Source organism: Miniopterus natalensis, chromosome X, assembly GCF_054644295.1.
Source record: "Miniopterus natalensis isolate mMinNat1 chromosome X, mMinNat1.hap1, whole genome shotgun sequence".
NCBI classification, from domain to species: domain Eukaryota; kingdom Metazoa; phylum Chordata; class Mammalia; order Chiroptera; family Miniopteridae; genus Miniopterus; species Miniopterus natalensis.
In genome coordinates this window covers 83920165-83931757 of record NC_142103.1, presented here as the reverse complement: position 1 = coordinate 83931757, position 11593 = coordinate 83920165, and the positions used below count along the sequence as shown (strand labels likewise).

Genomic DNA, 11593 nt, shown 5'->3' with positions numbered 1-11593 from the left:
GTATCATTGTGGTTTTGATTTGTATTTCCCTGATGCAAATCAGGTGATGTTGAGCCCCTTTTTTTATACTTATTTGCTATTTGTATGTCTTCTTTTGAAAAACGTCTACTCAAGTCCATTGCCCATTTTAAAATTTGGTTATTTGTTTTTTGCTATTGAGCTGTATAATAAGTTCATTGTATATTTTAGATTTTAACCCCTTATCAGATATGTAGTTTACAAATATACTCTCCTATTCCTTCAGTTGTCCTTTAATTTTGTTGATCATCTTTTGATGTGCAGAAGCTTTTTAGTTTGATGTAGTCTCATTTATTTGTGCTTTTGTTGCTTGTGGTTTTAGTGTCATGTCCAAAAAATCATTGCCAAGATCAATGTCAAGGAGCTTTCCCCCTTTGTTTTCCTCTAGGAGTTTTATGGGTTTAGGTCTTACATTTAAGTCTTTAATCCATTTTGAGTTAATTTTTGTCAGAGTTGTAAGGTAGGCGTTCAGTTTCATTCTTTTACATGTGACTATCTAATTTTCCCAATACCATTTATTGAAGAGACTGAATTTTCCCCATGGAGTTTTCTTGCCGCCCTTGTCAAATATTAGTTGACCTTATATGCATGGGTTTATTTCTGGGTTCTGTATTCTGTTCTTTTGGTCTATTTGTCTGCTTTTACGCCAGTACCATACTGTTTTCATTACTATAGCTTTGTAATATAGTTTGAAAACAGGAAGTATGATACCTCTAGCTCTCCCCTCCCCCCTCAGGATTGCTTTTGTTATACAGGGTCTTTTATGGTTACATATAAATTTTAGGATTGTTGTTTCTATTTCTATAAAAATTGCCATTGGAGTTTTGTTATCGCATTGAATCTGTAGATGGCTTTGGGTACTATGCACATGTAAAAAAATATATTTTTAAAGTACATCTTTATTGATTTCAGAGAGAGGAAGGGAGAGGGAGAGAGAGCGAGCTAGAAACATCAATGATGGGAGAGTCATTGATCGGCTGCCTCCTGCATGTCCCCTACTGGGGATCGAGCCCAAAACCTGGGCATGTGCCCTGACATGGAATGAAACCTCGGTCTCCTGGGTCATAGGTTGATGCTCAACCTCTGAGCCACGCCGGCTGGGCAGTATGCACATTTTAACAGTACTCTTCCAGTCCATGAACATGGGCAATCTTTCCATTTATTTGTGCCTTCTTTTGATTTCTTTCAGCAATGTGGTTTCATCTTATAGCTTTCAGGGTATAGACCATTCACCTCCTTGGTTAAATTTTTTCTAGGTATTTTATTCTTTTTGATGCCATTATGAATGGGATTTCTTTTTCAGATAATTATTGTTAATGTATAGAAACACAATTGATACTTGTATGTTGATTTTTTTATCCTGCAACTTTACTGAATGCTTTTATTCAAGCAGTTTTTGGTGAAGTCTTTAGGATTTTCTATATACAAAAATCATGTCATCTGCAAACAGAATTTTACTCCTTCCTTTCCGGGTTAGATGTTTTTATTTCTTCTTCTTGCTCTGGCTAGAACTTATAGTACTATGCTGAGTAGTAGTGGTGAGCGAGGGCACCCTTGTCCTGTTCCTGATCTTAGAGGAAAAGCATTCAACCTTTTATTGAGTATGATGTTCGCTGTGGGCTTCTCTGATATGGACTTTATTGTTACAAATGTGTTGTTGAATTTGTTTTGCTAGTATTTTGTTATGGATTTTTATACCTGTATTCATTAGGGATATTGTTCTGTGGTTTTCTTGTAGTGTCCTCATCTGGCATTTTTATCATGGTAATGCTGTCCTCATAAAATGAATTTAGAAGTTCCTTTCTATTCAGTTTTTTAAAGAGTTTGAGAAGAGTGGTATCTTTAAATTTTTGGTAGAATTTACCAGGGAAAGCATCTGGTCCTGGGCTTTTCTTCTTCATTGGGGGGAGGAGGGGGTTAATTACTGATTCAGTTTCCTTGTTATTGTTCTGTTTATTTTTTTATTTTTATTTTTTAAATATATCTTTATTGATTTCAGAGAGAGGAAAGGAGAGGGAGAGAGAGAGAGATAGAAACATCAATGATGAGAGTCATTGATCGAGCCCACAACCCAGGCATGTGCCCTGACCGGGAATCAAACCCCGATTGCTTGGATCCTAGGTCGACGCTCAACCGCTGAGCCACGCTCGGCCGGGCTTATTGTTCTGTTTAGATTTTCCATTTTTTCATTATTCAGTTTGGGTGAGTTGTATGTTTCTGGGAACTGATCCACTTCTAGGTTGTCCAATTCATTGGTGTATATTTGTTCATAGTAATCTCATGATCCCTTTTTCTCCTTTTTCATTTCTGATTTTATTTATTTGGGTTCTCTTTTTTTCTTGGTCTAGCTAAAGGTTTGTCAATTTTGTTCATCTTTTCAATGAACCAACTTTTAGTTTTGTTAATCTCTTCTCTTATTTTCCTATTTTATATTTTATTTACTTTTGCTTCAATATTTAGTATTTTCTTCCTCTGCTAACTTTGAAATTAGTTTATTCTTTTACTAGTTCCTTGAAGTGTAAAATTAGGTATTTCTTTGAGATCTTTCTTTTTCTCTTGAAAGTTTATCTCTGTAAAATTCCCTCTTAGAACTGCTTTTACTGCTGTTTTCTTATCCCATTTGTTTTCTTATGTTGTGTTTCCATTTTTGTATGTGTCAAGATATATTTTTATTTATTTTTTGATCTATTAGTTGGTCAGGAGTGCTCGATTTTCATGTATTTAAGAATATTCAGCTTTCCTTTCATTGTTGATTTCTAGTTCATACCATCGTGGTGTTAAAAGATACTTGATACAATTTCTGTCTTCTTGAATTTGTTGAGACTTATTTTGTGGCCTACCCTAGAAAAGCTTTCAAGTGAGCTTGAGAATGTGAATTCTGCTGCTGTTGGATAGGATGTTCTTTGTGTGTTTGTTCTGTCCATATGATCTATAGTGTTGTTTAAATCTGCTATTTCCTAATTGATTCTCTGCCAGGGTGATCTATCCATTGTTGAGAGTGGGATATTAAAATCCCCAACTAATATTGTATTGCTGTTTATCTCTCCTTTTAGCTGTGTTAGTATTCTATATATGTTGGTGCTCCAAAGTTGTGTGCATAAATATTTACAATTGTTATATCTTCTTGATGAATTGACCTATTTTCATTATATAATGGCCTCCTTTGTCTCTTGTGACCATTTTTTAGTTTAAAATCTATCTTGTCTGATACAAGTATGGCTATCCCTGCTTTCTTTGGTTACCATTTGTTTAGAATGTCTGGTCCATCCCTTTACTTCATTCTATATGTATCCTTAAAGCTAAAGTGGATCTCTTGTAGGCAGCATGTGGTGGGATCTTGTTTTTTATCCATTTAACCATTCTGTTTCTATATTTTTAAAAAATATCTTTATTCATTTCAGAGAACAGGAAAGGAGAGGGAGAGAGAGGGAGAGAGAAACATCAATGATGAGAGAGTCATTGATCGGCTGCCTCCTGCACGTCTCCACTGGGAATCGAACCTACAACCCGGCCATGTGCCCTGACCAGGAATTGAACCACGATCTCCTGGATCAGATTGATGCTCAACTGCTAAGCCAGGCAAGCCAGGCCCATTCTGTTTCTTTTGATTGAAGAATTTAATCTATTTATGTTTAAAGTAATTATTGATAGGTAATCACTTATAACTGTTGTTTAGTTCTATTGAATTCTTCAGTTACTGTATTCTTTAGTTCTAAAATTTCTGAGTAGTTTTTTTTTTTTTTTTTTTTTTTTTTATGGTTTCTATTTCTTTATTGAACTTCTAATTTTGTTCACGCATTGTTTTCCTAATTTTGTTTAGGTGTCTGTCTGTGTTTCATAGTTCACTGAAGTTCTCTTTTAAGAGGATTATTTTGAATTCCTTTTCAGATATTTATTTATTTAGGGTCAGTTATTGGAGCTTTATTAGTTTCTTTTGGTGGTGTAATGTTTACCTATTTCTTTGTGATCCTTGACTCCTTGTGTTGGTATTTGTGCATTTGGTTAAGTGGCCTCCTCACCAAGACTTTACATATTCACTTCTGTAGAGGAAGACCTTCACCAGTCACTGCAGCTTGGGGGTACTGGATAGGTCATTTGGTAGCTTCCCTTGGTAGGCAGGGGTGGTTGTTTTTTTAAACTTATTTTTATCGTTGAAAATATTACACATGTCCCCCTTTTCCCCTCATTGACCCCCTCTGCCCCGCTCCAGCCCCCTCCAGGCTTTCACTTCACTGCTGTCTGTATCCATTTTTATGCATATATACATATAAGTTATTTGGTTAATCTCCCCCACCCCTTCCCTCTGGTATACCTCAGTCTGTTGCATGCTTCTATGTTTCTAGGTCTATTTTGTTCATCAGTTTATTTTGTTCAGTAGATTCCACATATAAGTGAGATTATGTGATACTTGTCTTTCTCTGACTGGCTTATTTCACTTATCATAATATTCTCCAGGTCCCTCCATGCTGTCTCAAAGAGTAAGAAAGAAGGCTGGGTTTGTTATTGGCGTCTGTAGTTGGGTGAGACCACTGCTCATGCTCTGAGGTTTGGGGAATGCTTCTGGCTAGGCTCTACAGCTGCGTGGATCATATTCAAGCAGAACCACTGGGCAACCATATCCCTGTTTGTGTGGGGCTATTGATTGTGCTCTGCAAGTGAGGTGGGGCCACTAGCTGAGCTCTGCAATCACCTCTGTTTGGGTCCAGTCTTAGGCTATGTTCGCTGGCAGGATGGTACCACTGGTTGAATTCTACAATTGGGCAGATCTATGGACTGGGCTCTGCAGTCGCCCTGATTGTGTGGGATCTCAGATTGTGCTCCACAACCAGATGGTGCCACTGCCTGGACTCTGTGTTTAGGTGGGGCTGAAGGCAGGATTTAGTAGTCAGATGTAGCCTCAGGCTGTGCTCTGGCATCAAGCAGGGCCGCAAACTGCCCTGAAGTTAAGTGGGGCTGCATGCTGGTCTTTGTGATCACCTAAGCCATTGCCTGTGCTCTGCTGATAGGCAAGGTCAGTGTCTGGCTTTTCTGTTGGCTGGGGTGGTAGGTTATGTTGTAGGTAGTGGGAATGGCCCCAGGTGTTACACAGGTTGGGTCACACTGGACCTGGGTTCAGCAACCTCTGTACTTAGTTCTGGCTAGGGGAGAATTCAGAGCCAAGACTCAAACTTTTACGGGACATTTATTTATAAAATCACAGAGGTGGAAGTAATTTGTAGAAGAAAGGGGCTTAGGAAACAAGTTATAGAGGTAGAGGAAGGGCCCTTGGAGCTGGGGAGTGAGGAAGGTAATGGTAAGTACCTGGGGGAGGGAGAGGGGGAAGGGAAAGGCTCAGTACTCCTAAGGGTTTTAAGGGTAGAGATCTTAGGGGAAGTCCTGGGGAGAAGATCTCAATAGAATATTCAGCAGCTTTCCAGGTGTGTCCTTTCAGGGTCTAGCTCTCCACTGATTGATCAGTGCCAGGGCAGGGGGTCATTTTCCAATGCAGCTGGTCCTGAGGTCATCTGTGGCATTGCTTGTCTGGTTTTGCAGCTTTTCTGGACATGGAGCTGAAATACAACTAAGGTCTAAATATTATCTCTAGGGAGGAAAGGTCAGGGGGTCTAAACCGCATGACTAGTGATATGCTAGGGGAGAAAAGATCACCCTGGGGGCGAGGTCCCACCCTACATTTGTTCTTTGCTAGGCATCCAAGGTTTTCTACCCTGGTGACCTTCTGTACCTGGTCCATCATCCTTGCTTTGCTCATGTCTGTCTAACTGCCTACCACAGTTTATGCGCCTAAATGGACAGGGTTACTGGCTGAGCTTCCTGCCTGCAGAAAGCCACGGGTCATGTTCAGCAATTGGGCAGGTTCATAGGCTGGCCTTCTCTGCTTATTAGAGTTGTAGACTGGGCTCCCAGGTTGGGTGGGATGTAGGCTGGGTTCCTGTGTTGCCCAGGGTCACTGTTCAGACTTCCTGGTTAAGTAGGGCCAGAGGCTATGCTTAAGAGTTTGGTGGGGCTACTAGCTTGCCTCCCTGACCAAGCAGGGTTGTAGGATTGGGCTCCAGGGCTGCTTTAGTTCTCTGGCTAGGCCTCCTGGGTTGGCACAGCTGGAGGCTATGCTCAGCACTCGGGTGATGCTAGGAGTTTGCTTCCTTCCCTGAGCAGGTTGGTAGAACAGGCCCCACTGCTCATATGGCCCACAGACTGCAGATCCAAATCAGGGAGAACTGCCAACTGAGCTCCCTAGCCAGAGGAGTCACTGGCTCCACTCTGCAGATTGCCAGAGCTTCTGCCTGGGATCTCTGATCGGGTATTGCTGCAGGTAGGAATGCTGTCTGCCAAGACCTGAACCCTGGTTGCTGTAAGCCCCACCCCCTATCCACCTCTATGAAAGCCCTGCAGATTCCTCCAGTGACTCCCATGAGGCAAGACATGAGTGGGCTTCCTTGGGAAGTGTCCCACATGCTGGAGGAGCTGGATGTACACCTCAGGCTCTCTTCCCATTATAGAAACCACAGGCTCGGGGTGGCCTCTTGGTATGGCACTGTGCCAGTGTAGGGGAGGAACAGTGTGGTCAGAGTGAATGTAGTCCTCTTACCCTTCTAGTGTGGGATTTTCACAGTGATGTCTTTTCTATGGATAGTTGCTAACTGGTCTTCCTGTGAGAGGGACCAAAGTTGGCCTATGAAGGAGACCTATGTGGCCATCTTGATGACATCACTCTCCCCTATGTGCTTAGCCTTCAGTAGGTTATGCATTCCTTAATGGACTGATAGATTATATCTTATAATTTTGCCTCTCTGGTGCTTAGCTCCATATTGGGAATGTGGCAGGTGAACAGTAAATGTGGTGCTTCTGTGATCGAAACCTGTCAGAAAATGAAGCATTGTGTTATGAAATAGCTTCTGTGTATGTATTTTCATCTTAAAAAAAATTTTTTTTTTTTAATATATCTTTATTGATTTCAGAGAGAGGACAGGAGAGGGAGCAAGCAAGATAGAAACATCAATGATGAGAGAGCCATTGATCGAGCCCACAACCCGGGCATGTGCCCTGACCGGGAATCGAACCCGGATTGCCTGGATCCTAGGTCGACGCTCAACTGCTGAGCCACGCCCGGCCGGGCTGTATTTTCATCTTTTGAAAACACAAATGTTGCTCCTCCATGCATACTTGCATTTGCAATATGTGTTTTTTTCCTCCAAAGTTTTTGTGGTTATTGCTTCGTACTTTTTATGGGTAATAATTCTGAATGGGCTGCTTTGCCTCTGGGATAATTTGATTAGAGGTATGGAAAATGTTACCCTGTAAAGGGTATTGGATTTGTCACAGAATGACATTGAAGAAAAGCCAAGGATAGACAAACTAATAACATGGTAGCCTGGTTATTAAAATTGGACCTTTTGGCATTTTTGTCCACTATTTTTTATTGATATCACTGCCTTCTCCTAAGAGATAAGCATGTGACCAATTTGATGGGTTTAATTTGACAAGGGCAGAAACTAATGCCAGATAAATAAAGTCATAGTGTTTCCAGAATACTATGTTTCTGTCCTCTGAAGTTAGATATCTGTTTTTGATGGAGAAAACATTTATGTAAAGAGGCAAGATTAGCGTACACTGAAATGAAATGCTCAAGTTGATATCATAAGCTTTAGTGGAACTTATTTGATGTAGTGACTCAGCCTCTGTGAATCTGACTGTGTGTATGTGCTGTGTTTTTACAGGGAATCATCATCTAGGGACCTCCCAGAGACCACAAGAAAACATGGGGAGGAGTAAGTTGCTCTTCGCTTTTAAATAATTTAGACTCTCTCCATATTAATCCACTGTATCCAGGAAATTAGATTTGCAACTCAAAGGGGTTTTTTTTGGTGGATGCCTAAATTGTATTTCTGGTTGGTGTTAGAAAGTTTTTGTCTGAATCAGGCCTCTGTAGAGAAAGACCAACAGACCACATGTTGCTCACAGGCAAGGGTCTTTTTTTTTTCTCTTCTGCTCTTTTCTGGACATCTCCCAGTACAAGGGGAGAAGGCCCTAACTTGATACTATATAGACCTGCCCTAATCCCAGCTTCTTTACAACTCTTAACAAAATTACCCATATGCTTCTAATGGTTTCTAAGTCTTTTTCATAATAACGTAAACAAAAGCAATCATTCTATGCAACCAGTGACAGTATTAAAAAATTTATCTGTGAGGTTGATTTATAAATGGTTTTGATTTCCCCAAAAATGTTAAAGCCTGGCATTAAGAACTATTAGATGAATTCCTTTTGTTCTTTTCCCTTTCTTATAAGGCGACTTAGGGTAACTAATAGACAAATTGAAGATCATTTTATTGTTAATATAAACCAGCCACTAGTGACTTCATAAATAATTCTAATCAATGTAGACTATAAAATCAGATGCTATAAAGGACCTCACAGAGAGTCTTGGTGTGTAGTGAGAAGAGTACTGGATGTGGAGAATCAAAGGCCCGAATTCAAGTTCTACCTCTACTACCTTCACCAAATCCTTGAGCTTACCTAAACTTGTTTGTTCACATCTGAGGTGGGATTAATACATTCTGTGTTTCTAGCCTCAGGAAGTTGAGGTTGGCATAATGTGATAATACATATGATAAGCCTGTTGAGAACTCTATAAAGTACAGTAGAAGAGAGCAGTGGTATCTGCACATTGCTGTCTTTATTGAATAAGTATATCTTCATTGGTTCTGTCTTTTAGTAGTTAAAATGAAGTTATTTGATTAGCAGGGCTGACACTAGAGTTGTGCAAGTGACAGAGAATGCCTCCTTTTTTTTTTTTGTGCTCTAGACATTTTGTTTGCCCCATCTTAGTATGGGCCCTGGTAGGCCCTCAATTAATCATGGAAGATATCTTCCTGAACCTACTGAATCAGATTTTGCCTGTTCTTTATTTTTCCCCCCAGAACTTTCCTTGGAGATTAACGCCAGAAATTCTGGTTCTTTCCCAAACTTCACAAAAGATGCCAATCTCTGATAGTTTAGAAATTTTAAAATATGAATAAATTAAAAAATCTTGTCAGAATTTTGGACTAATTCATGCCGTGTCCTAACTCCAAGTTAGTTGTCAACAGAAGCTTCCAGAGTAACTCATACTGTTTGGTCCATCCATGTTGTTATAAATGGCAGTATTTCATCCTTTCTTATGGCTGAGTAGTATTCCATTGTGTACATGCACCACATTTTCTTTATCCAGTCATCTATCGCAGGACACTTTGGTTGTTTCCATGTCTTGGCCACCATGAATAATGCTACAATGAATACAGGGGTGCATATATCTTTGCAAATACATGTTTTCGGGTTTTCCAGGTATATACCCAGGAGTAGGATTGCTGGGTCTTATGGTAGCTCTATTCTTAATTTCTTGAGGAATCGCCAGACTTCTTTCCATAGTGGTTGTACCAGTCTACATTCCCAGCAGCAGTGAATGAGGGTTCCCTTTTCACCACTACCTCTCCAGCACTTATTATTGCTTGTCTTGTTGAACATAGCCACTCTTAACAGGTGTGAGGTGGTCTCTCATTGTACTTTTGATTTGCATTTCCCTAACTGCTAGTGAGGTCCGTCCAACATCTTTTCATGTATCTATTGGCTGTTCTTATGTCTTCTTGGGAGAGGTTCAGGGCCTCTGCCCACTTTTTGATTGAGTTGTTTGTTTGGTGTTGAGTTTTATGAGTTCTTTATATATTTTGGAAATCAAACCTTTGTTGGAGCTACTGTTTGCAAATATCATCTCCCATCTGGATGACTCCCTCTTTCTTTGGTTGTCAGTTTCTTTTGCTGTGCAAAAGCTTTTTAGTCTGATACAGTCCCATTCATTTATTTTTGCCTTTACTTCTCTTGTCTTTGAGGTCAAGTTCATAAAATGTTCTCTACGACCAAGGTTCATTAGTTTGGTACCTATGTTTTCTTCTATGTAACTTATTGTTTCAAATCTCACATTTTGGTCTTTGATCCATTTTGAGTTAATTTTTGTACATGGCGACAAACTGTAATCCAGTTTCACTCTTTTGCTTGTGGCTTTCCAGTTTTCCCAGCACCATTTATTGAAGAGACTATCTTTATTCCATTGTGTGTTTCTGCTTCCTTTGTTGAAAATTATCTGCCCATATACATGTGGTTTTATATCTGGGCTCTCTATTCTGTTCCACTGATCTGTGTATCTGTTTCTGTATCAGTACCATGCTGTTTTGATTATCATAGCTCTGTAGTATAATTTGAAGTCAGGTAGCATGATACCTCTAGCTTCATTCTTTTTTCTCAAGATTGCTTTGGCTATTCAGGGTCTTTTGTGGTTCCATACAAATTTGATGATTTCTGGTTCTATTTCTTTAAAAAGTGACATTGCTATTTTGATGGGAATTGCATTAAATCTGTACATTGCTTTGGGTAATATGGCCATTTTAACTGTTGATTCTTCTAATCCATGAACATGGGATATTTTTCCATTTTGTTGTATCTTTTTCAGTCTCTTTTAATAATGCTTTGTAGTTTTCAGTATATAGGTCTTTCACGTTCTTTGTTAAGTTTATTCCTAGGTACTTTATTCTTTTCGTTGTAATTTCAAAAGGAATTGTTTTTTAATTTCTTTTTTTGAAGTTTTGTTTTTAGTATACAGGAAGGCAATGGATTTTTGGTCCTTGATTTTTTTTATCCTGCAACTTTACTATATTTGTTTATTGTTTCTAATAGTTTTTTTGGTGGAGTCTTTAGGGTTTCTTTAGGGGTCTTTAGGACATGCAGAATCATGTCCTCTGTAAAAAGTGACAGTTTTACTTCTTCCTTCCCTATTTAGATGCCTTCAATTTCTTTCTCTTGCCTTATTGCTCTGGCTAGGACTTCCAGAACTATGTTGAGTAAGAGTGGTGAGATTGGACATCCTTGTCTTGTTCCTGATCTTAGAGGAAAAGTTTTCAGTTTTTCACCATTGAGTATGATATTAGCTGAGGGTTTTTCATATATGGTCTTTATTATGTTAAGATGCTTTCCTTCTATTCCTGTTTTATTGAGTGCTTTAATCATAAATGGATGTTGTATCTTATCAAATGCTTTTTCTGCATTTATTGATAAGGTTATATGATTTTTATCCTTTCTTTTGTTAATGTGGTGTATTACTTTGATTTACATATGTTGAGCTATCCCTGTGCCCCTGGAATGAACCACACTTGATCTTGGTGTATTTTTTTTATGTACTACTGTATTAGATTTGCTAGTATTTTGTTAGGATTTTTGCATCTGTATTCATCAGAGATATTGATCTGTAGCTTTCTTTCTTTGTGTTACTCTCACCAGGTTTTGGCATCAGGGTTATGTTGGCTTAATAAAATGAGTTAGGAAATGCTGCCTCTTCACTATTTTGGAGGATTTTGAGAAGGATAGGTATCACGTCTTCTTTGAATATTTTGTAGAATTCACTGGTGAAGCCATCTGTTTCTGGACATTTATTATTGGCAGGTTTTTGATGGTTGTTTCAGTTGCCTCACTGATCAGTCTATTTAGATTTTCCAATTCTTTATGATTTAGTCTAGGAAGGTTACATGTTTCTAGGAACATATCCATTTCT

The 11593-nt window shown here is 39.1% G+C and overlaps 1 protein-coding gene across 1 annotated transcript in view; it reads left to right on the top strand.

Annotated features, from left to right (window-relative positions):
- The first annotated feature begins 7549 nt into the window (after nt 1–7549).
- Nucleotides 7550–11593, top strand: part of PRRG1 (proline rich and Gla domain 1) — a 49762-nt gene continuing 45718 nt past the window's right edge. The window contains 1 exon segment of the mRNA XM_087829369.1: nt 7550–7784. Within this exon segment, the coding sequence (XP_087685495.1) occupies nt 7715–7784 (70 nt within the window). The 5' untranslated portion in view covers nt 7550–7714.